This window comes from Falco punctatus (assembly GCF_963210335.1).
Source record: "Falco punctatus genome assembly, chromosome: 3".
In the NCBI taxonomy this organism is placed as follows: Eukaryota; Metazoa; Chordata; class Aves; order Falconiformes; family Falconidae; genus Falco; species Falco punctatus.
The window spans coordinates 48,912,520-48,939,210 of NC_137582.1; the positions used below are offsets into that span (position 1 = coordinate 48,912,520).

The 26,691-nt window shown below is 38.1% G+C and overlaps 1 protein-coding gene across 1 annotated transcript in view; it reads left to right on the top strand.

The window, feature by feature from the left end:
* The window catches only part of ALKAL1 (ALK and LTK ligand 1), a gene marked incomplete at its 5' end in the record, with an annotated part of 48,429 nt that extends 22,792 nt beyond the window's left edge, over positions 1-25,637 (top strand). The window contains 4 exons of the mRNA XM_080381516.1: positions 4,252-4,305; positions 7,034-7,114; positions 9,430-9,506; positions 12,429-25,637. Of these exons, the coding sequence (XP_080237642.1) occupies positions 4,252-4,305; positions 7,034-7,114; positions 9,430-9,494 (200 nt within the window). The 3' untranslated portion in view covers positions 9,495-9,506; positions 12,429-25,637. The remainder of the gene's footprint in view (positions 1-4,251; positions 4,306-7,033; positions 7,115-9,429; positions 9,507-12,428) is intronic.
* Between the last annotated feature and the right edge of the window lie 1,054 nt (positions 25,638-26,691).

The following is a 26,691-nucleotide window of genomic DNA, read 5'->3' on the forward strand; positions in this document are numbered from 1 at the left end:
CAAATATTGCTTAGGTGGCAGAAAAAAAGGTGTAATGATAACTGATGTAATCGCTGTTTTTATGTTCTTTTGGATATACTTATGTTTTCCTGAAGCATTTACCTCCTGTGGAGAAGTTTTCCACAAGTGCTTTGCCAAGCTGATTTTTTTATTCAGCCATTGAGGAAGAATTGCTTTGGATTTTGTTGAATTGCTTTTTTTTTTTTTTTTTAGATGCATGAATATTCTTACAAGAAGAGAGTCTTGATGAACAATGCGGGGTCTGAGCTCTGCTACTTCACATTTTCTGTGGTTGCCTACAATACAGCCTGCAGTGAGATGTTGTAGATCCTCCTGCTGTAGACCCAGACTAGGCCAAGAGCAGGAGTAGTTTTTGCTGGCTGATTTACACTGCTTCTCTGAAGAAGCTTAAAATAATCAAAGGCTGCCTGTTGGGTGCACAAAAAACTGAGATTGTGATTTTTTTCTGCCAAGGTGATATCTATCGCCTGAGGATGTGGAGTTTTCATGCCCCAAGCCAACAAACTCTTGTGTGGATTTGGCTTATTTCAGTGCTGCCAGCGCAGCTCTTATTTATACTCCAGCAGGGCATGAATTTTCCAGGCACAATTATGATGACATGGTGCTGGAGACAGTGCAAACACAGGGTGAAAATCAGCATCGGCTGTCACAGCTTTGCAATCTGAACAGATGAAAAACAGAGAAGCTGAAGGCACAGAAAGTTGAAAAGCCTCACCCGAGGTGCAGCAGCTATGTCTTATATTGCAGGTTGAGCACATACGTGAGCCCAGGGCTATGGCTGATTAAGTATTCTACGTCTCTGTAATCATGTCCAAATTAGTGAAAAATTAAACATTTGTGTCAGCTACTGGGTGCTGAATAGCAACTAAAAGTGTGAAGAATAATGTTCTAGGGAATTAGCTTAACAACAGTAGTTTAAATCAACTTTGAAAAGTTTGCAACAAAAATGTAAGAGCTGGAGCAGCTGTTGCACACTGCTGCTTAGCTCAGACCTTGGTAGCTCTCCCCATCATCCCATTTATCCCAGCAGGGGATAAAACTCAGGCAGATCCAGTCACCTTTTACCTGAAGCCATGAGAACTTCTGTGAAGTGTTACAACTTGAGAAAATTAACAGTATGGATGGTTTAGAACCATATTTGCAGTATAAATTTAACCATTCTGTCTGTGAAGCAGAGCTTGAAAACCCTCTAAATTGGTCTTGTCCCTAGATTTTGCCATAAATATTCTTAGTATTTTAGACAGAAGATCCAGTAGCAAATCTGTCCTAGCACCATATAATAGTTGTCTATGTGCACTGCTGTCTGTGGAAGGGGTGTAGGATGGGCAGTATTTTGCCCCAGATGAGCAATTATCTAAGGACACGCATAGGGGTCCTAATGTAAATAAGAAAGAAATCCTTGAACTAAGATTATGTATGATTACAAACTGAGATTACCCAGGACAAACCCAGGTCAATGGCACAAATGCCTTTAACTCAGATGTACTCTCTGTGATGAGGAGTGCAGATTTTGTAAGCCTAGGTGCCAGAATGCCACAATCTGAATATTCTCCCAGCTGATTAAAAACAATCATTTACTATATCCCATGGGATATATGCTGGCTGTAATTTACTGATTTATGTAACATGGTATTGAGGCAAGAATGGATTGAATAAACTCTCTCCCCTCAATATTTCCTGTTCATGAGAGTTTCATACTTAAAACAATTTATTTTTTCATTTTCCTGTTTCTTTTGTGTTTTTGCCCAGTATTTTAATTTCAGTAATACTTTGCTAATCTATCTTACATATTCATGTTTCTGCTTCTCCTTTGTGAAATTAATATGTCAAAGGACTTTAACTTTCACTGTGAGGATGTGAGCATACAATGTGAGAATGGACATTAAGCTGTCTGTCTTAATAGGTGATAACTACCACATGAAATATGACTAAAAGTGTGTTGAAAGCCAGGAAAAGCTAACACAGAGGTTTTGTTGTGATGATTTCTCACTGCTTTATGAACACATGCTGTATGGGCTTGAGATTCTGCTTCTGTCTGCAGTGTGATCTGTCTGGAAGTCAGTGATACGTATTCTCTACAAAAAAGATGATAAATATTTTAATTGAAAACCTACGTCCTTTGAGACCTGAGCCTCACAGCTGTGTACAGTGGGGCTTGGCTATGCTGCTGGAAGGCAGAAGGGAATTACTGTGCTTGCGCTGGGCTATTCATAGTTCAGGCGGAGTTGCCCCTGCCATTATAGCCAGTGGATAGAAGTGTTCCGGTAACCTGCGCTGCCGGTGATTTGTATAGAAATGAGCTTAGACTGTCTTTGTGGAGGGCCAGGGGCTCACTGGTGTTTTACCAAGCAAATGCACTATGAAGAGAATGAACACTTGAAGAATGGCAGCGGGTCAGGGGAGGAGCAGACACATGGTCAATATCGTTCAGCCGCTTTCCAACACATGGCTGACCTAGTTTCCCCTGTTGGGACAGGTGTAGCTGGGCTGGTGTGAACCTGGGGCCAATGCAGATTACTTACGGGAAGCCCACCCTGCAGCATTCCTTCTCAGGCTTACCAGTACAGCTACAGTACAATTTTATGCTTGCAATGCCTAGCTCCTTGCCCGAGCATCAAATCCATTACCCTGTTTTACCTTCTGTGCATTTAGGGATGGGGGTTTGGCTGTATGCTGTATTATGAACTTTTCCTAAAGAATTTTATGGGGCAAAAGACAGCTACTGCTCCCATAGTAAATTCTATAGACTTTGAAAGGACCTGGGTCTAAATGTTCTCTGTTAGAGCAGGAACGGTCTGTTCCTAGCCCAACCTTTGGTTACTTGTCAGTACTGGTCCACTTCAGCCATCTCATTCAAAACTCACACAGATTGTTTCACTATTTTGGCTTTTCATTTGCTTCATTCCATGTAATTTCAAACCACCTGACATTTCACATCAGTCAAATTCTTAAGTTTAATGGAGAAGCAGTGGTATTTCTTTTGCAATAAGAAAACAAGTTAGTTAAAACTGAGATGTTTGAGGGATCTTAAGTAAATTGGGTCCCCTAACCTGGCTGAGTTGCAATAAGGCTTGGGCATTCTAGCTTCCATCCAAGCCTTGAAAAACACTGATGTGACCTGTGAGAAACTGCCTAAAGCCAGTGGTAAGGATTTATTTTGGTAGATAACCAGCATCTTCCTGTGATATCAAAGGGAACTTGCTCTTTTCTCAGCTAAGTGTTAATTCAGATGGGGAATTAAAAAAAAAATATTGGAGAATAGGAAGATTTAAAATTACATTAGCAGTAAAGAAATATTTGTAGTAAATAAATATGTTTAACTGCAGGTCCTAATGCTGTGAGTTAAAAATGTTCCTTGTATTAGTTCTAAGAAAGATACTTCTTTTGAATTTAACATAACATGCAGTTGTTATATATGATTGCTGTCTGCAGTAATAACTGGTTACCTAAGAAATTTTTAATACAGTTTTTCAGTGGAAGATTTATGAGACTGAGGGGAAATGTACTAGTTCTGAGAGCATTTGCTTGCATCTAATTTTTTTGCTGTAAGCCAGAGGGAGCATCCCATTGCAGAAAAAAATAGCGAGTATAGGTTTTGTGTTGGCTCTGATTTCTGTTCTGCCTGATTCCTTTGGCTGTTTGGAGACTTCTATTTTCTTATGTACTTTTTGGAAAAAATACCATATATGGAAAGGTAAAATCTTTAAATTCATATCCGTTTTTACAGAAGTACTATTTTTTGAGTAATAGTGCAATGAAAATATGTATGGCCCATATCTATCTTAGGTGATCTGTAGGGGAATTTTCTTTACAGGTATTTGTTATTTCAAACCCCAAAATATGGTGTTTGGTTTGTATTTATCTAGGTATTTCAATAATTTATTCAGGTACTTAAATACTTATCATAACATGATAATTAATATTTTTTACAGTCTTTCTGAAATTATAGCCCAACTCAGATGTAAGCTGTGCAGAAATGATTGTCAGAAAATCTGATAGTGTGTGTTGTAGGATGACCATTTGGTACTCATTTGTGAATTCCTTGAAACATTGCACAATGTTGTTTACACACACACACACATACACACACACAACTATGAATATTAATTTAACAGTTAATTTGGGAAGCTATTTGGGCTCTTTACAGCAGACATCTTGGAATAATATGCTTGCAGAAATTTTATGGTAATTCCTATACTACATAGATTTTTTTTTTCCTTCTTTCCTCAGAAATTTTCCCAAGAGATTCCAGTCTAAAAGACAAGTTCATAAAACATTTTACAGGTAAGGCAGCTGCTTGCTCTTAGTTTTCCTACATACGCGTATTCTAAGTAGCCACAAGTGTCACACCATTAGCTTTTATGAGGTTCTGCACCAAATTTAACATTTGTGAAGTTAAATTTACATATTAGGACTAGAAATTTTTAAAGAAGTAATTACAGTGAGGTTTGAGTCTCTCTTTGAATAATCTAGCCTAAAATAAATTTCAAAACATGGTACATTAAAACATTATTTAAAACTTGTTTCATTTTTATCACTCTGTTGTTGCTTGCCATATTTATTTTCACATTCACTGATTTTAAAACATGTAATTGGACTGCACATATCTTTCAGTATTTTGAGAATACTAAATCACAGAATAGAAAAAGAGCAAAAAATACTTGAAGGGCTGTTTATGGAGCCATTCCTTTATTTATTATTATTATTTTAATTAATTTTTATTTTTACAGTTTTTATATATACAAACCCAATAATTATAAGTTAATTATTATTATGGATCCACTAAATTAATAGTCCTTTTCTGCATGAGTAGTTGTGATCAAAATCGTCAAAATTATTTGACTAACGTTAGCTGGAATGAGTAAGGAAAGCAGGCTCATTCCAAAATTGTAAAAGGTTATTTCTTTGTTGTCTCAGAATTTCTGCCTATATTTATTTGTTTTTAATCATACTCTTAAGATCTTCAGTGATGGGGGTGTTGCCTGTTGTTTGTTTCTTTTTCCACAGCTTTATTAGATCCTGTAATCTGTAGGCATTTTCTTAAACTATAGCCTAACTTTGTTTTTCTTTATTCTGTTCAAATCATAATCCTCTTTTAAACAACCTTAGTTAAGTAAACTGTTCAGTTATAGTCCTTGCTAGTTCAAGAGTTAGAACATCCTAAACTAATGAAGTTGTGAGAAAGAGGAGAGAAGGGGAAATCAACATTATCTTTACAGTCCATTATCTTTACAGTTTCAGGGTTAAGAAAATTATTGTACACATCTAGTATGCCAAGAATAGTAGACACATTTTAAAGCCAAATAAGAACCATATGTAACAGTCCTCGACTATAGGAAAAATCATAAATAATCTTGTGAGTCATAAAGCTATCTGTTAATTCAGTTTGAAAAGCCAGCTGACACAGAGTGCTCTGTAAGGCGCAAATAAAATTAACAGCCTATTTTTGATGGCAGGGAAAAGAGCTAGAAAACCATATATTATCTGAAGGGACATGGAATTTAGTGACAAAAGCTGATGGTATCTCCATATATCCTGGGTAATTTCAAATCACATATTTTCTCTCGAGCCTAATTACTCACTCAGATAAAAACCAGCAACAACCTTCCACTTCAAAGTTGCAGAGGCTGCTTTGTCAGTTTATTGAAAAGCTTATCTGTGGCTGAAAAATCTCATGAAATCCACATACTACTGTAAAATATGTCTAGTGTTCAAGTGTGTTCACTGTCATAGAGAGGAAGTTTCTCTCAAGCTTGTGGTAGTTTGGCTCTGCTCTCCAGAGAGAATTGGCTTGGTAAGTTTTACCAGGCTGATAAACCACCTTTCAGATTGTAAAATAAATAATTTTTACCCAGAAATGCTTGCTCTTTTCCTCTGACCAGAAAGTTAGTCAATACAGCATGCTTCATAGGGATACTTTTGTAGCATTGCTTGGGAAAAGCTGTTCTTATTCAGGGTTCCTCTGTGCTGAATTTAGAAGATGCAAGTTAAATTTAGGCTTGTTCTGTTAGTGTCAATATATGTCAGTGTTTGCTGCCCAAATCGCAGGAATCTCATCCCCAGCTGTCAGTGGTAGTATTGCTAAGCAGGTTACATGTTGCCATGTTAAAAATATTACATTTTTACTCTCCTTTTCAATTTGGATGCCATCAGTAATACCTTTCATGGCCATCAGCAATTATGGAAGGGCTCTTTAGCAACTTCTTACATTTAGGCCATGTTTTGGAGACCAGTAGCTATATGTTCTTATCAAATATTAACACAGGCAGATGACACTGTATGTCCAGAGAAGGGAGCACAGGCTGGAAGAGCAAAGGTGGCACACTACACCCTGGGAACACAGGGATTTGCCTCACCCAAGTGCTGAAACACATGCTTCCCTCTGCGCCCTTTCTTTCTAGGACTATTTTAACAGGAGATCAGGTTCCTTGTTTTTCAGCTGTCATTTTTTTCCCCTCAACACCCACATTGAATATTAAGAACTTCATAGACCATCTATGTGCAAATTAGAAGCATTAGTACATGAAACTACATCAACTTTCCAGGGCTTAGAAACTCCTCTTTTCTTAAAAGTTGCTTTTATTTATCCTTAGAAATAATATCTGCATTCCATCTACATTATTCCTTCTACATTAGACTACTGATGACTACTGAGCAAACTAAATTCTGTTGTAGTCACACCATTCTATTTTTCACCATATAATAAATTTTACTGTTAATTTTGAATTACTGGAGTTTCAATGCTAAGCCAGTCCATCGTTTCCAAGGGCCATTTTTCTGTTATTCAGATCATGAGCATAATAGTGTAGCAATAGCATTTTTTTGTGTTATTTCAGTAGCACTGGTATACTTGTGTTGCATCATAATTGTTTAAGGTGTAGTAAAAGACTAAACGTAATTTTAGCCAAAAAAAATAATAATTAACTTAATTCTTTGTGTTGATGTCATTCATTGAGGCTGCAAAGCAGCAACACTGTAAGCTTGTGGTTAACTCCTGCTTACTTTCAAACAGGACCAGTCACATTTTCATCAGAGTGTAGCAAGCACTTCCATCGACTGTATCACAACACAAGGGACTGCTCAACGCCAGCCTGTAAGTAGTAATTAAAGTACCTTATAATGGTAGGTGCGCTACTTGTTTAAAAACAACCCACCTCTCATACTAAGTGTTTGGTGTGCTGGTCCTTTTGTGACTGTTGCTCTTTAGCACCATGCCACAAAATGTTCCCAAGGTATTCTAATATACAAGGTTTTCTATTCATGAACTTGCAGTCAGCTGCATATAATGGAGTTCCTTCAAAGTGAGACTAACATAAATGGAAGGAAAACTACACTGTGAAAAAACAGTCAGGCATGCCTGTGCAGAGGGCAGATGTGAAGCCATATTCTCCTTCCTCCTCCCTCTAGCTCTACTTATAAACTTGTGCAATAAGGTAAAATATGAACCATTCTCTGCCTTCTCTTAACGCTCAATAGTATGGTTATCTTGGCTTTTTAGTATATTTCAGTTTGTGATGATGATTTTCTATTATATGCCTATTGAACTTAAAATCAATTCATCATTTCTGTTACTGATAGTTGCAGTTCTTATCAAACAGTATTCCAATGAGTTCCACAGAAGTTTTGCTTTAATACAGCCTGAATGTAATTTTGTCACAGAGAGAATGGAAAAATAAGTGTCCTAGGATGTTATTAAATGAATAAAACACACAAGAAAATCAAATAAAAACCCCCAAACAAAATGGATATAACTTAAAAGGAAGTTACTTCAGCATTCTTTAGTGCAATGAACAGTTCAAATAAAGTGAGTGGAAAACAAGCAATAGCATTTAATTAGAAAAGGTGAATGTCATTAGTGATGTGTAAGCACAGGCTGTGGACCAGGGTGCTTTGGAATTTTTTTGGCATTTAACATGAAAAAATAATGACACTTCTTGTCTGCATCACTTAGAAAGATGGTAAGCAATTTTTGTGAGCAGCTGAGATAGTCTCTCACCAAAGCTAAGCACCTCAGAGGATCTGGCTTTTGAAAGGGGGTGGAGCAGCCCTTGTGTCCATCTTCCCTTATCAGAAGCTGGAATGTAGAAACCCATGGCCGATCCTCAAAAGATAGTCATACAGCTTTGTAAGTGGACATACGAGTAGGCTAGACATATATTACATGCTGCATTACAAAAATACCGTGCATGTTGCATATTGCATACGTTGATACATGGGTCCAGAGTATATTAATATTATTTGGACTCCCCTGTATTGCCTGAGTGCTTCATTTTTTCTATGGATAAATAGTCATAGTATTTCTCTTCTAATTAAATAGCTTTTCTTAAAGTTAAAACCAAGATTGTGGTTAGGACTGTGTGAAGAACTATTTTTAAGTTCAACTATCAAACAAAATGTAAAATAAATAAATAAATAAAAATTAAAACCAAAAGCAGTTTTTTTACCCCTTTACATCACCCAAACCCAAAGCAGAAAATGAGTTTCATTCAACCTTAAATGTTCTGTTGATCTAAAAAGGAGAGCTAAATCTTCAAACTGTCTCCACCTTATCCAGCACTCAGGGTTTAGAGTACCTATCAAGGCTGATCATAACCAGGATTTTTTCCTAGCTCTTTAGAGGGTTTTGATATTTTCTTTCAGGGAAACCTTAGTCACCATAGGATGTCTGAGGATGAGTTACTTCCTCTCCTGCTGACATGGTTATATTCTGTACTAAATCATTCCCTGAAGAAGTGAACCCAGGTTAGCATTCAGTCTGTTGCTGTTTGGCACAATTTCTATTGTTTTATTAAAATACTTATCAAGCAAGAAAAGAAAATTGCACCTAAGTATTTTTTTGTTACCAGACAGTCAGTCTTTCCATCAAAAAGGATGGCAGTGGCTCAGGGGCCACTTGAACCAGGTTGTCATTTGAACCAAGGACAACAGAGAGAGGAGACAGCAAGTGAGACAGTAGTATCTCTAGTCTGATGACTTGGAGATGTACTTAGACATGGAAAATATGGATTTCCATCAATGTTAACACTTCAGTGGAACAATAAAAAAGTTTGAAAGAGCCTGACCTCAAACTATCTCATAATCTGCTGGTTAGAATAGCCTCCCAGTTAATGACTTAAATTCCTTCAAGTAAAGTTGGGAGTTGAACCTGGTCTTCTGCATCTTAGGAGAAAACTACTTGGTAGAAAATTAATTGCTACAATCAATCACATTTCCTCTCAAGCCCTGGCTAGGATAAGGTACAATCTAATTTTGCATGTTGGACACGATTTCATGAATTTCCGTCAGAGAATGGTTTCACTGTGTAGAGCATCTGAAATTCTAGTACAAATTCTACATTTCATTTTATGCATTTTTGAGGGTATCTGGCAATGGAGATTCATTATTGCTGTGGGTAATTTTGTTTTGTAGATTACAAAAGGTGTGCAAGGTTGCTAACGAGATTAGCAATGAGCCCTTTGTGTACACAGTCCTAGGATGTTTGCTATGTAAGTATCATTTTCTCACCCATATTATTTGTTGAATGGTCCAGTGATTTACTTCACACTTGTACCTTGTTATCAGGTGTGCATTCAGAAATGTGGTATTAACAGAATGCATCAACATGCAGCCCTGGCATTGCTGTAAGGACTGACTGGTTCCTCATGGAAATATATAGAAGCACAAATACCTGTGATGGGCCCCACTGTAATTTCCTACAAGTCACTTGTAGCACCATGCTCTATAATTACACATTGGGTGACCTCTTACTGTTCAAAATTTCAAGGAGTCTGGCTGGTGAAAGAAAAATGCATGAGAGCTTCATCAATGCATTTATTTCAGGTCTTTCAGAAAAGGACTTTGTTGTTAATCCATGGAAGAAGCAGAATGTCTTGGTCTTAGGTCTGCCAATGCAATCTTCATGGATAACCCCTCACTTTTTTCAACTTTGGGACCACTTTTCATTCCCAGATTGTCTCCTGAGAATTTATCTAAAGTGAATATGACTTCATGGTGATAGAAATAAACTGAACATAAAGATCTGACAAAGCTAAAGGCTTAAAGTAGCAGACTTTGAAAAGAACCAGTCCATTCTTGTTTATGAATAGCATGTTAAATGTGTTAATTGAACGGCATTGTCACTGATGAAAGGAACATCTTCCACTGTTTTCTCCAGTTGTTTGAATACCAAGAAGATGATTACACTTCCAACAGTAATTTGAAAAAATGCACTGGTTATTACTGACCAAAAAATGTATAAAATCAGTGAATTTAACTTATTTGCATTTCTTCAAAGATGATTTCCTTTCACCACCTCCTCCTGACAAATACTGCGAGCTTGGAGTTTGGCAGAGATGTGTATGTCACTTCTTCCTGCATCAAGACTTCAATTCATACTAATCAAGAATAAGAAAGGAAGAGTAGGATATGAGTCAGTGTTAGCTGATTTCACTTCCAAGTGGAGGTGGGATTCATTTTGCTGGCTGTGAGAAAATGCTTTAAAGAATATAGCAATATTTCAATGCTGAGGAGAAATGGCATAATTTCTTTCTCATCTTTTTTTTTTTTTCTTAACTATTTTCAGTCTGTTTGTCCTCTTGCCTTCCAGGTCTTGCAGATGGTTTTGAATATATCAGGGGCACTAAACCAGAGACAGACTAGGGATTTCATTACTTTGCCAGGATCTCGTTTTTCATGACTAAGGGCAGGAATCCTTTTCTGAATGCCTTTCTTTTCTTTTTTTCTTTTTTTTTTCTTTTTTTTTTTTTTTTGAGGTGCCTAAATTCCTGTTTGTTTGTTAGTGTTCTCTTTCAAATCTCAAGCTTCCTAAAACATCCTAGCACTCTCTCCTTTTCTGCACTTTCACATATTTAGTCTGTTTTTCTCTCATCTGTATCTCTTTACACCTCTGTGTTCATGGCTCAGGGCTTCCAGAATGATTTCTGGGTGATCCAATACTTTTTTTTGTTTTCTTTCAAGAGGATGCGTCAAAGATCTGTCTCCATGTCCACAGTACAGAAGCATTGATCTCATCCTATTTCTGTCTTTAAAATACAAAAGGCTCAAAAGTTTCTAAGATTTGCAAAACCAGGTGTTATAATTCGCCTGCCAAAAATACACTTAAAGAGATGACATGTGGGGAAGGGAGGTTTTAAATGGTAAGCAGTGTTAGCAGCTCATGTTCACTGTATTCACTTAAAGTTGTATCTAGGCTTTCTATTTTGTTAAGAAGAGAAAAAACATTATAGGAAAAAGTAGAGCTATGATCTGAGTGGTTCCCAGCTGCCTGTGGGCTCCCTTACCCTGCTCCTCCACCAAGCATACAGAGTGGCTCTTTTCCCCTAGAGATAAGGCAGGCTCAGGTCTTTACGTTTACTCACATCCAGTATCTTGGAATGGAAGCATTTTCCTGAGAAAGGCGAAAAGTGGCAGGAGTTCTTTCTCTTCCCTCCAAGCAGACAGGGCAGCACAGAAGTTACACATCATCGGTTCATCCCTCCAGAACACTGCATTTCTAGCATGATTCTGTGATTGCTTCTACTCCATGTTTTGGCACAGAGGGTCTGTTTTCCTCACCACCCTCACTAGCTTAGAGAGGACCAGGGTCACAGTGCCTGTTTACTGTAAGGGAATTTGCCTTTGCTTTAATGTCCCAGAGAGTCTTGGAGATTCTTGGTTGCCTTGAAGAACGAGGCGCTCCCACTCGAAGAACTGACAGCTGTTTTGAAGCATCTCTCCTGAGTGTACCAAAATAGGCAGCGTTTTCCTCAGGAAAAAGAACTGAAGTGCTATTATGCAAATATTTTCCTCCCTCTCCTACAAGTGCCCGGGTAGAAAAAGACGCGTTTTCTTGTTCGACGCGAAGTTTTCCCTGGGAGCCGCCGGTGTCCCCGCGGGAGCCGGTGGCGCTGGCCGCGGCGGGCGGTTTCAGCACCACGGAGAGGGGCCCGTGCGGGGTCCGGGCGCGCCCCGCCGCGCCGCGCAGCTGCTGCTGGCCCCGGGGCTGCTGCGCGGGGCGCGCACTTCCTCTGGGGGCGTCTGTTTGTTACTGTTAGGGTTTTTGGTTTGCTTGGGATTTCCGCTCCCCGCCCCCCCCCCCCCCCCCGTAATTCAGATTCTTGCACATGGAAGTAAAGTGTTTGATGAAACACAGAATGTAGAAATGCATGGGACTGGATGTGTGGCAAACTTCCTCGTAAGATGCATGTGTGATGTTATGTGTTAATTAAGCCTCAGCGTCAGTGCTGAGGATTTGCCACGGCAAAACTCATTAGTGTTCACAGGAAGGCAAGACCCACTGGCATTCTGGAGTTAATCTTCAGATTTATGCAAGACACAGAAAACTGTGATTTATAAACAGAATTGTAGTAAGCGGACTGCCTCTGTGTTTTGAAATTAATTATAAGATGGCATGTCCTTTTCTGTTGCAGACTTTCTACTAAGGAGAGAATTCTGATTTGCCAAGAAAGTGCCTTGAAATCTTCCAGAGAAGACGTCTTTTACCTTTTTGATTTACAATGTTTTGTTACTAGATGCATTTTATTTTCATATATTTGCCGGACATTCCATATTTGTGTGAAACATTATTTTATTTTAATTTGTAAATTTGTTGCCTATAGTTCATACAAGCCAATTATTTAAATGCATTGTATATAAAGAATACTAATGATATACTGATTAAATGTTATAACCATATGCAGGGACTTGGTAAAATTTTGCTGTTTCTCTTGTTCCATTGTATTTACATCATTCTGCTCAGGCTCTTACTTTCATTATTTGCACTAACTTGAAATGCAGAAGTCTATGTAACTGAAATCTGAATAAGCTTAAGTGGGGAAGTTTTACTTGCCATGGAAGATATTTTATATTATGAAGCTTTGTTAATATATACATATATATTATTGTGCATCAGAAAAAAAATGCTCAGAAATGCACCTTGCTTTCAGGAACATTTGTATGACTCTTCTGGATTTCATCAGTTACATTTGTACTGGCACTTATGGAAAGAGTTGCAAATAATGTAAATATAAAGACTGGAAAACTGCAATGCAGTTTTGGTGGAATAAAGAACATAAAAATAAACTATTTTCCCGGAGGGGTTTTTTAGATTTATTAAGAGGTTACTTATTTAATATATAAATTTATCTGGTGAACTTGAAATAATTTTCCACTGAGAACTTAAAACCTGTGGGTTTGGTTTTTGACAGCATTTCATTTGCAAGTGGCAATTTTTTTCAGTTTTAGTTCTTCTTAATTCAATTTAATTCTTCAGCTGAATGAGGTGCAAAGAAACATGCTTCATGCACCCACTGTGAACAACAGAAATGTTTCTGTGAGGATGAAGAGAAGGTAATAAAATAGCCCAGTAGAAGAGAAAATAATGTATATCTTAAACCCAAGGTGTATAATGAATTAATCTGGCTGGTGATACATCAAGCTTAACTATTTGGGAAGGATCTAAAGCACAATTGCTATGTCTTTTTTATTTAAATCAAATTGTGATGAAAACATTTGCTACTCATTTGTCTGAGCTCTTTTATTTCAAGCTTACATGATTGCTTTACAAAGAGCCTGGTATGAAGCGAGGTTTTTATGGTCAGGCCCAGAGTAATTGACACATTGATTACTGTGCCCAAATCACAATTCTTGTGATTAACTGACCATTCAAACTGATCCCCTCAGATCAGATGCTGTCTCTCCTTTCCCCCAGTGTGGGCTTCTTGAGTCCCTTAACTTCTAAGGCCATCCCTTTTCCCTCTACAGAACAGCAGGGAAACTCTGCCCTGGGATTCCTTGTTAAATAGCAAACAGCTACCATATTATCCAAAGGAGGTTTGTTTCTTCTTTCTACATTGTTCAGTGTGTTTTAGCACCAAAGTTGTGCAGTGTCCTGTGATGCACCACGCACTCCAGTCCACAACTTCTGCAGGTAGTAAGTACCATGTTCTATCTGGGCAACAGTATATTACAGAAGCAGTTTCTGACCAGCTCCTGAGTCACAGCTGTTGAAGTAGTTACTTTCTTTGTAGTCCTGGCTGGAAGGTTGTCCTGTGGTCTTTGTATTTGTGGTTAAAATAGTTGGTTTTCAAACTTTTCCCCATCATGTTCTCTTGGTAAGAGCAGTTTTCAAGCCTGATTCTAATCCAAGTTGGAGGCAGTATTCATACTGAAGATACAGTGGTATATGGGAAATTCTGGTGATGGAATGGGGAGGTGTGGGATGGATAGCCTTGTTTCTCTGTGATTAATGTACCTCATAGAAGGATTATCGGCCAAAACACTTCACACAGAGGAGAAGGGATGAGGCCCAGAGTAGACATCAGAGACTCCAAGAAAAGCATCTGCCTTTAGTCCTGCTTTTGTATTTCCACTCTGGTTTGTTTTCTTCTCAATTTGTAAAAAAATCCCTCCTTTCTCTCCTCAAGGGACTTAAAACAGTGAAAGGAGAAGCAGAGAACATTCACTTTGGTTACTGCTGAACAATTAACTTATGTTTTCATGGACATATTTCACTTCCAGATCGCACACTTTGGTAGAAAATACTGGCTCAAAGCCCATCATTATCTGTGTGCGTAAGTATGTAATATGACTTTTCTCATATGCATTGCTTTATGGTTATCTACGCTGAATTTAATTTTCTCGTCATTGCCCTGTTGCTCTTCTTAAGGTGTGTTAGCAACCTTTTACAGGCTGACTTTCATCTTTGATACTCAGGGTGACTTCTTATCAGCAATAAAAATATTAATGATTGATTAGATTTTGATCTTCCTTCTTAAGAGAGGGGTATATTTTGTATTTGGTTATAAGAGAGGGCTAAGAGGGAGAAGAAACTGCAGTCTTTCCTTTCTTCTACCTTTTGAAGCCTACTTCTCCCAATAATATACCTCTGCCTTACATTGTGGTCCTTGCACTGACTAGAAGGTATGAAGAACCATATAATTCATGCATTTTCTGCATGGCCCCTTGAATGCTTAGTTAGAAATGTGGGTGGACCTACCCTCCGTAGCTCCTTTGCAGATTGCTCAGATGAAGGGATAGGGGCATAAATACTGGTTTCTTCCAAGCACCCAAGACAAGCTGATGTTTGCTCACCCAAATTTTCAAAACTAATAGGTCCAGCAACCAAGCTGTCACATACGCCATTCATCTTCATTCTGTGCACAGATAGGACTGCACCAATGTCTGAAAACTAGAGTGTGAAAATAAGCTGTGACAACTGTTTGCAACTGCGTAGGGAGCTCAGCAGGAGGTATACCAGCTCTGCCAGCATGGCTGATAGAGCTTCTTTGCTCTGTGCTACAGCACTCCCTCTGTCAGGGGGTCTGAAACTCCGTATTTCTTACTGTGGATCTGATTTCCTGGGAATGTTGTAGAACTGGTACTCGGTGCTCTTTGGTAATGTTCCTGATACCTGGAGTGAGACAGTGCAGAACAAAAGTAGCAATGCACCAACATGGAAGTGATCCTTTAGGATCCATAGAAATAAAGAACTGACAGGATTTAATGTGAATACTGGTTTGGAGAAATAGCTTGCATGGGAAATTCCTATGGGAATATCAAAGCTGCTACTGAAAATGGCATGACACTAATGTATAGCATGTGCAGAGGGGATAGCTATAGAGCACAGGATAAGAAAGAAGGTGCTAGAAGAGACACAGGTACTGATCATTTGGATTCCTGAGAGCTACAGCGTCCCAGCTGATACAGTTGTTCTCTGCTGACCTGTAAAGAAACAGGAAATTTTCATCTCATACAGAAACACTAGTGTAGGGTAGGAGTAGAACCACAGGCGGTCTTTGCCTGACCGTGGTGGGATCTAACCGGAGGACAGTCTTTATACCCTGCAAGGAGCAGTATGCAATTCAGTTCTGCTCTTCAGTATTTTCCTTCTGTCTTTGCCTTTTGGAGATGAAGACACCCATAAAGCCGTAGGTGTTCTGCCAGTTTTTGGCTAGAAAGAGAAGGGCTCAGACTGAGAATCTCAGCAGATGGTAATGGCAGCAGATTTTAAAAAAAAATCTTTGTAGCCTATTCTCATTAAGAAGCTCAGAAAAGAAGATGAAGAATCATCACTTTGGAATGCCTGGATTTTTATCCTGAAGGTTGCAGTGCAGGAATTCAGACAAAGTATAGAATAGGTACTTTTAATGAACAATATGTAATTTAAATTGTGTTGAATTATTTAAGTCCATAAGTTAATGATTTTGAAATAGTCTGTCATACTCGGTTTCTTATACAAAGATGTGTTAATATATGTCAATAAAGAGGTCATCTTGGACCTTTTGAAATGAACAGTATCTGGACTAACCTAAATGTACTGTGGTAAAGGTAAAACTGAAATATCCTTCATGAGTAATTCTGCCATATCACTCTAACAGTAGACCCTCGTGTCTGTCCATTGCATCACGTACTGTAAAAAGAATAATCAGTCCAGCAGAAGAATGTACATCTTCATTATGCTTTACTGTGTTTCTGCTGTGACCCTTTTTTAACATCTCATCTTCATTGAAATTATCAGCTGCTATTTACACAATTACGGGTTTGTGTTCCTATGGGTTTAACTATTTAAAGCTGCAAGTTCTCAGGAGCTGGCCTTAGAGACTCATAAGCAAGCTGATACATGTGTCCAATGGAACTTTCTACTGTGCTAGTGCCTGGTAGCAAAGTTTAATTTACTTTGATTACTGGTTTTGATTGGAGGATTGAAACATTTTGTTGAACGCTCATGGTGCAAAAGAAACAAAAGACTTGAAGCAGACAAATGTGGGGGTAAAACTGCTAGTGCACCTCATAAGGCTGGGCTGACTGCCAATTTGTGGCTTTGTCAATTGTATATAATCATCACAAACCTGAAGCCACAATTTTTTTTTTTAAAGTTAAGCCTCTCTCAGAGCTTCTGTATGTCTGATATACAGTGATAAACACAGCTATCTCTCTGTCTGTATCCATCAGCATTACTTCACAGTCAAGAATGTTTCCAGTCATAGTAAAATAAGAGCTGCCCCTATTCCCATATTTTATCATTTCCATCTAAACTGTGCTTTAGCAGCAAAATTGGCAATATCTGTTTTATAAGACTGTAATTAAAAAATGAGACAGTCTATTTCAGGGATTTTTTTTTTTTAATCTGCTGTCTGCTTTTCCCAAATAGTGCTGCTAGTACAGTTGAATACCTTGTCTCTAAATACTGAGAGGAAATACTTTCAGAAGTGCGTATGAGAGCTTTTCCAAGGAGAGAATTTCTCTGCACTTCGAAGTCAAATCCCCACTGAGCAAATAAGGTTATACGAGCTGACTGAGCCTTGACAGTAGTGTATACTTAGGAATATTTTCAAATCAAAGTGTCTTCATCCTTCCTCCCATCTGCTACATATATAAACATTTACCAAACAACCTACTGGCTTATGTGTGTGTACCTTATATCTTACTCTGTTGATCTATTTAATCTATAACTTTGCTTTTATCTTTTTAACCAATATACTGATGTAATTATTGTTTTTTACTTTTTAAGTTCATTCTAAGGTTTTATTATACATGTTTTTCCAACCAGCAGCAATACTGATTTCCTTATCTTTCATTGGACACAATAAATTTATGTTATAGTGCTGTCATGAAAGCACTTTGAGCAGATTTTTTTTTTTTTTGTCTGTCCTTATATTAGTGGATGATGCAAGTTAATGTGCTATATGAAAATGCAGCTTAAATGTTTATGTATCTCTAAACTTCTGTGAACTTGAGCAATTTAGCACCTCTTATAGGAATGACAGTTTGTCCTACTTCCCCTCCCCCCCCCCCCCCCCCCCCCAAATTCATAGTGCAGGACAAGGAGTATGGTTATTTCTTATACCCAAATATTTAATGTAAAAATGCATTTGGAATTAAGTGTAGACAATATTACAGTGAAATCTGAGTTTACTCAGTTTTGCAAATGTGGCCAGGGATGTTTGAACATGATTTATGCAGGTATTTAAGAGGAATTATTTTGAAAATATATTGTAAAGTACCACCCAAATTATTTTTAGAAGTGCCAGACTGGCATAGAAAGATGTGCCTTATTCAAAGATCTCTTTCCAGGTAAAGCCAGTCTAGATGAAGAGGATCAAATCCTTTTCCATGATTGCCAGTCATTTTGCTTTCTATATCCCAGCCTGTGAAACACAAAATGCTTGCACTTGCTGGGATATGGAAGTATGTCCCAAGTATTCTTTTTACTAGGTTCTGGAGATGAGAGGTTGGAGCCAAATATACTAGACAGCTAGGGGAAATCACAATTTACTTCCTGAGGTTTTCATCTGGACTGACTTTTCTTCATGTAAGAAAATCTGTCATTATCATCATGAACTAACCTATTCAGAAAGGAAACTTCCTGACTTTTATAGATTGTATCTAATGTATTGAAAGTTTGGGGGATTATATCTCTGGTTAGAAAAACCAGAACCAAACTGCCCCTTTCCATTCAGTGTAACTTAGAAGAAAATGGTGCCCATTCTAAAACGGATGTATCTTCTCTGGAGTGCTCCTTATTAATTTTTACTTGTGTTTGTACTAGGCATTTGATAGCATTGAAGATTTTGAAGTATTGAGTTGAACTGAATTTGTTGGGTTTCTTAGAAGGATGCAGAACAGCAGCTAAATCAGTTCTATAAACATCAGGAAGCTCTTCAGTAATCACTCTTAAACAGTTTTAATACTCAAAAGCTCATATTGTTATTTCTTAGCTATGGTTCTATATACTAGTCTATCTTTGAACCACACAATTTCTTCATTCTTGAAGCACCTTTTATTCTACAGACAGTAGAATTTAGGTTTAGCATTGACATTTTAAAATGTGCAGTCAAAAATGCACTTTAATTCCTACAGTCCTTCAGGGCTTATTTAACTTATGGATAGCATTGTGCAGTTGAACCTGCAAGTCCAAGGACCTATACATTAACTGTTGAGGCTTTCTGGACTGAGTAGGTGAAGACATTTTAAAGACAGAGCAATGAGTTTAGTAGACTAGACTTTCACTTTTGAAATTATGTCACAGTTGCCATCCTATCACATATGATCTTGACATCTTTACTGCAGTTCCCACACAGTATAAATCACTAACTCCTTGGCATAATTCACTGTCTGAAGTCTGTACGGTGACAACTCTAGGAGTTGGCTATGGACAAACTTCAGGATCATATTTAAGAAGTCTTAAGACCCTAATTAGTTTAACTGTCAGATTCTGAAACAGCCTTCCAATGGCAATTTTAAGCATTTTTGTGATGGGACTCAATAGGTTTATGAATGAAAAGATTATAAGATGCCTTCCTATAACAGCTAAATTCTGTGTCTCAGGAGGTCTCTCCCATTCTTATGCAGCAAAGAAAGACAATAAATGAAAGTACAGGCATCAGAGACTGAGGTTTGCAAGATGGGAGGAAATGGGTCTCCTCCTGAAGAGTTCCTACATACCCCGGGATTAACTTGTACCTCTCTTACAGGAATTGTGCGGCTGCCGGGGCACGTTAAGCGGGTCCATGGTGTATTTACAGGTGATAGTCAGGCAGAAAGCATAAAAACACTGGTTCTGAACACTAGAGGACTGAAGATGCCAAATCACGCACAGAGCCAGGGTACACAGCCGACTGGCACAACACATGTCACTTGTCACTGGCTTATATGTAGTTGCCACCTGAATAACAGGAATGTGTTTTTAAGTTTATATGGGACTGAACTGTTCTTGGTGAGACTAGATTTTGTCAGTTTATGGAGTTATAGTGTATTTTCCCAAACAAAATAAGCATAACCATGCTTGGATTCTTACATGTAAACCGTACACAGGCTCATGGCTGAAGGGTGACACTAGACTGAGTGCCAGACTTCTGAGGGACCTAGCTTGCTCTCCACTGCCTGGTATCCTCAGGCCAGGATGGAGAGCAGTTCCTCCGGCCCAGTGCAAATATAACGGAGAGTGACAGCGTCATTGTCACTGCCTTGCTTAAAGGAGGCTTTGGATTGAAAGATTTTTCTGTTTGTTTTTCATCAAGACTAATAGTAACAATCTGAGAGAATTTTCAATTTTAATTGTCATCCACTTTGAATAATACAAGGACTGACTGAATCACACTCTTCATCTTTTCATCACAATAATGATTTTTGGAGAAGAAGCAAGGAACTCAGAAGCTTTATTAGCATGAAACAAAGCAATGTATATCAGGCATGGTTTCGAGTTGATTGGACTAAAACTGAGCTAGAATATCCCTGGACTTGAGATTCTGGAGACCTCAGAGTATGGTGAAGACTAATGTGCTTTGGAAGAGTAGTAAGCTTTATTTTCATATGTGCAAATTATTATCAGAAAGAACAGAGATGAATTGAAGACTGGTTTATGTTGAAAGGGGGGGAACAATGCTTAGAATTCCCAAAATTAAATTACATGCCTTTAAATTTGTGAACAGAAAGGAAATGCAGATGCCAATGGAAAAACTTCTCTGAATAAGTCAGGGATGAAGAAAGAAACCTGTATTCTTGACAGAACAAGTGATCATGGAAATGAAAAAAGCTCCTGAAATGTTGAAAATGTAAAATCTAAATAGAAGCCATCCTAGAGCCCTGGAGGGAGAAATATAGGACAAATTATACTAAACAAAAGAGAAGGGAGTCCAAGATGGCATGAATGAGTGACAAAATATATCATGAAGTATGCAGATGCAATATTTGGAGCAAACTTATCTCTTTCCTAACAATTAAAAAAAAAAAAAAAAAGGATATAAACAGATAAACAGGACTAAAAGCTTTTCCAGATATTGTATTCAAGGCAAGTACACATGGGGGGAGCTGTTGGAAACCTGCTGTCTCAGGTGTAAGCTCAGTAACATGCATCCTCTTTTGGTAATAAAACACAGTCCTTTGGATTTGTTTTAATTTTAACTTTTCCAGCATAAAATAGTGATCTATGTTATTATTTAACGTTGGTAATACATACAGTGGGGGGACAGGTGAAAGCAGAGGGAAAGGTATGTGATGTTTCCAGTAGACTTTCTGGCGGAATGGGGAGTGCATATTCCAAGGCATCTTTCCAGTTGGTGCTTTGCCCAGAATAGAAAACCCTAAACCAGAACAACAATATGTGAAGCTGCTTCAATAAATCTGGCTTACACAAGTGTTTAAGTTTATTAAGACTTCACTGCCTGAAAGCTACTTGGAATTATTGCTACAGCTGGATTATAACATTCTCTCACTGGTCCAGTATTCTTTCCTTTGTGGAAATCCCATAACTTATGTCTACTCTATCATGATGATTGCTAGCTTTGAACTAGAAGAGGCACATGTAGGATAATATTTTTGTCATGTGGAATTTTTATTTTTGAATCAACATAAGGTCTAATAATAACTTGCAACATGATACTTGCAAAATATCTCAAGGAAGATGAGATCTAGTCAAAACTTTTGCTAGAAGAAGCTGTCTGTATGCCCAATCTGTCATTCCTAAATAGAATTCCTGTCACTTGTTAACTAAAGAAAATGCAATGTTAACAAGAAGACTTGGAGGTGACCTTGAGACTTGACTCATTCTCTACAAGGAGACTGAGAACTCTTCCTCACTATTAAAAGTTAGATAATTTATTTTACCTTCTGACATCTAATCATAGGAAAGAAGGGACCTGGTGAATGGGGAGAAAATTAGGAGATTTGCTTAGGCACAAAAAATCAGTAACATCACAGCTTTTAACCAAGATATTCCAATCCCACTTCATATCTTGGAAAGTGCATTCTGGTATCAGGCTGCACTGTGTTTCTGTGGCTGTAGTCTTTGCTAAACAGTATATGCTCTCTACCTTTTTACCATCACCCAGTGCAAACTCGGGTATGTGAGTAAGTGCAGTCTGCCAGTCTGGGAAAAAACAGAAGATTAGAAGTGGGAGGAGAGCATGTCTCTTCACTTCATTGCCTCACAGCTTTATGAGATCCTAGCTGACAATTAGGCTGGCTATATTGGGAACACAACATGAAGTAAGAACTCATACTGGGTTTCCCCCCCCCTCCAAAAAAAAATTGTAGACACATTTATCCATATAAGTTTTATATGCTAGATTTGGTGAATTCAAGAATTCAAGCTGTTATGGAAGAAGTCAGTATGTGCTTTTTTTTTCATTTTAATAAACTTTATCATTTCCACAATCTCATATTTTCTTCTGTGTTCTATATATGCTATATTTTGTCTGTGTAGAATCCAAAGGCAAATTTAGACAGATTACAAATAGCTATCAGACTGCTATCAGACTGATCTTGATGGGACTGTCAATAATAGCTCATTATTAATTGGGAGAGTTGTTGAAAAGGCGCTACACAGCAATTAATGCTTTTAAAGCCTATTAAATATTTTTGATTTATGATTTGGAAGTATGAAGTTATTGCTGGCAACAGACATGTTAAGTAATCACAAAAATTTGATAATTATATGGCTTATTTGATGACCAGGCTGATTTATAAGGCAGGCCTGCTTTAATATATTTTTAATATTGGCAAAACTGAAGCTACACATCTAGAAATATGGAATACAGACCATATATACAGAATGAAGGATTAAATTCTGAAAATTCTAGGAAGAGTTCTAGGTTCATATTAGGTATTCTAAGAAGCTTTTTACTGAGAGACAAAAGTGGCTTTACCATTGTGATATGTTGTATCACAGTGTTTGTTTTATCTTTATAGTCCCATACCTGTATCTTATCTGTACAGCTCCAAGGTATGTAGATATGTGGCATAAGTGGAGAGAGAACAGAGAAGGAATACAAATGTCTGGGGGTTGGAAAGTATATGTTAGAATGACAGAATTAAAGGGCTTAGTCTGCCTAGTTGATTTTTAAAGGCTACCACGTAATGAATAGCTTTCCATGTTTAATTACTTTCCCAAGGGAAAGGCACAAAGGGACTTCATAAATTTGTATGGAGAGGTACAATAACCACCAAAAGCTGGAAGCTGGTGTTATGCAGATTCAAATTTGAAATGGCTCTAAATCACTAATGATCTGTTCAAAAAGTTAATCAAGGTATGATGGATTCTCTGGAAACATCAGCAAAGTATTAAAGATCCTTTTTTCTAAAAAATGTACTAAGTTGATAAATTATTAGGCTTAGTAAGTAGCTAAACATATTAAGATGTCTTGGCCTGTGACTCATAAAATGTGAATATTCTAATGATCCCTTCATGCCTTAAACCCTGTGCTATTCACTCTGCCTGTTTCTTTCTAAATAGAACTCCAGGAGGAGACTGGCAACAACTCGACTCTATAATTAGGTTACAAGAAAATGCAGTTTTATTGATGTTTTACTGATAACATACAAATAATGCTGATGCATCTGAAATTTCAGTTGCAAAGGCACTTCTATCAGAAACCACTTGTTTATTCCAGGGTAAAGAATAAAAACTTTTGATTGACACTTCTCCTCCCCTATTCCCTAAACTATTAAAATTAAGGTTCTTTGTTCTTTCTTGACAGCTTTGTTCTAGACACAGAACAGATGCAAACAAGCCAAATATCCCTTTTATATGACTGAGTTCATAGGTAATGACATATCACATAGTTTTGGCTTTCCCTCTTAGTGGCTGTGTATGTGACAGAAGATCAGATAGGAGAAACAACTGTTCTGTGTAACTTAACTTTTTCTGAAGCTGACAGAACACAGTGAATGTTTCTTTTTCATTTTAAAATATTTAAAACACTTCCATGCTTTCCCATCATTATTCTAATGCTATACTTGGTGTATGCATTTTGTGTCTGACTATGAGCAGCTATGCAAGCACTGTACAATTGCTATGGAGAGAGAAATGGAAAAGACAATGACTCTCCAGAGTGATCCAAACTGCAAAACACCCAGGGATTCTTGCCCTACTGTGACATTAAATTTTCTCTGGATCAAACTCAGGCTTTAAGAAAAAATGTCAACCTAACAATTTTGTGAAAAAACCCACAACTTCTCCGGTATTTCAAAAGAATTTTCTGATTATTTTTTTCTCTGCCTGCTTTCCTTTAATATGACATACTTAAAAAAGAAATATACAATAGGTTTTGGCCTACTGTTCACTACAGGAAAGGATTCTTGACAGCATTAAAGTATTGCCAATGAATAGAAAGGTGGTATTTTATGCGCTGAATTTATATATGTCACTATCACACGGGCAAATTTTTCTGATGTCTAATAAAAAAATAGAAAAATAATGGAGTCCTGCTAGCAATGTTTACTTTGGCTGTCATGGAATAGTCTATGTGTCTTCTTCCATGCTGAACTTCTTCTACAGAAAGGTCTGCTAATGTCTAGAACAGTTCCCACAGTCTTGGCTTGTGATGAAAGTAACCTTCTCTGTGTCCTGCATGGCCTCCTTCCCATTTGGCCAAATCTGAGCCCCTGCATGCCAGAGGTCTGCACCATATATCCTTTGTATATCTGAATCGTGACAAGGATCAGCTGATACAAAACATGAGGAGACATGAAGGCCATGTTCGCAAAAGCTTTGCGACTGCAGGGGGCAGATTTGCACTAATTCACATCAGTGGTGTGTGTCTTCAAAGTATGCAAAGCTACGGTTACATGCAGAAGAAAATCACATTAGCATTACAGTTATACCATCTGGCACTCAGCACCACTTGTCCACAACGTTCACAGTGCCAGACCTATTCTGTAATCATATATCTTGACTCTTTGATCTTGTGGATAATTATATAGGTCATCACTTAGGAAAATGTTCTATTCTGTAACACAGATGTGATCTGAAAACCAGTTACTCCAGTTAGATTATTCCAGTGCTCTGGATCATCAGGGTTGACTGCGTTGCCTTATGAAGGATATTCTAACATGTCAGAAAACTGCAAGAACAGGTAGACAGTATGAAAACAATAGCATAATGCAGATTTTAGGATATTATTAAACAAACTTGTGTGTAATATGAGTAGTTCCATGCGCATCTTTTGGTAAGCTGTGGAGAACTTGGACCATGGCCTTGGAACTTGCTGAACCTGCCTGGGACACCAGCCTTTAAGACAGAAGATAGTTTCACTGTTTATGGTAGAGTTGCTTTCAAAGTATACTTTTGGATGAACAACTTGGAAAAGGAATCACTAGCTATGCCTGGACAAAACTCTTAACTGCTAAGTGAAAAATTCATGGCTGACATATAAAGAAACTGGCAAAATACAATACTTTGCTGGAATAGACTTGTCATTAAGAGAATCAATGTGTTCTAGGTCAATTGGTAAAATGGATGGCTGCTTGGGCTAAGTGGGTAAGTAAAGCTTACAGAATTACATAGATTTGACATTTTTAGCTGTCAAGCAAAGTTGCATGGTGTGTCTTAACACCATTTTACCCTGGAATATCCAAGCTCAGCTGGTCTGGGAAAGTCTGCCTAAGCCAGAAGGTTAATTATTCCTTAAGGATGGAGTAGCTTAAAAATAAATACTGTTTGCGGGGTTTATTCCTATTTTTACCACCAGAAGATATAAATGTCATTCTTGTGGCTGTCTGAAATGTAGTATTTCTTTCTGTCATGGTATTCATTAGTGTCCACCTTTTTTAATATAATAATTTAAGAAAAAAAATATATACAATGAGAAGTTTGGTTTTGGCTTCCTCAACAAGTTGGTATTACCATCTCCTGAAGGCAAGCACTTTCATGAGCTTGAAGTAAGGATACTGCAGACAACCTCAGTCACATTTGGCAGTGTGAGACTCTTCTGTGCTTAGTTCACGTAAAAGTTTCCGGGATCTCTTCCAGCTAGCAGAACATGACTACAGCCTCTTTCAGACTGCCATACTGGCGCTGCAGGGCAGTGGCTAGTTTGCTAGAAGCAAAGGCAATTGAACAGGACATGAGAAACTACTGGCTGTGACAGACAAGCCAGGAAAAGCCGCTGACAGCACCATGAGGGAGGGCTGGTTTTCACAGGTGGTGAGGGGGTGATGCAAGAGCCATCTGAACCTACAGACAAAGTGAGGGGAGCACTGGGGACCTGCTGGCTGCAGGAGCTGGCAAGGCCACCAGCAGCCTGTCCTGTCCCACTGCCCCAGTCCATCTCAGCTTATGATGAGGCAGCAGAAATGTCCCTCTGCGGCACTGAGGGATGTTTGCCCTTGCTGGGCCAGCACATCGTCTGCATGGGAGCTGCAAGGGAAACAGGTGAAAACACAGTCATGCCATCTCACTGCAGCAATGGCTTTCCAGATTACCTGGCTCTATAGGTTCTCTTTGTATCCTTAACATCCCTCATATCTTTCTCCTTTCTCCTCTACTTGTTTTCTGCATATTTATCCACCAGTAATCTTGTAGATATACATACAAATGTATATACATATGTGTACACATCTCTATGGTCTAGATCTGATCTCTCTGCTTACAGACCTGATTTAGCATTGGCAATAACCCAGCTCTGAAAGATTGGACTAGACCTACAGAAGTTTCTTCCAGCTAATATTTCTGTGATTTGTACATTGCCATATGCACAACACTATACTCAGTTTTCATCCTGCAGGTATCACTTTGTACAGTATTGTCCAGCTGCTCACACAGTGTCCCAGTTTCAGCTAGGATAGTTTTCTTCCTGGTAGCTGGTGTGGTGCTGTGTTTTGGATGTAGTATGAGAATAATGCTGATAACACATGGATGTTTTAGTTGTTGCTATGTAGTGCTTACTTTAAGCCAAGGACTTCTCAGTTTCCCAC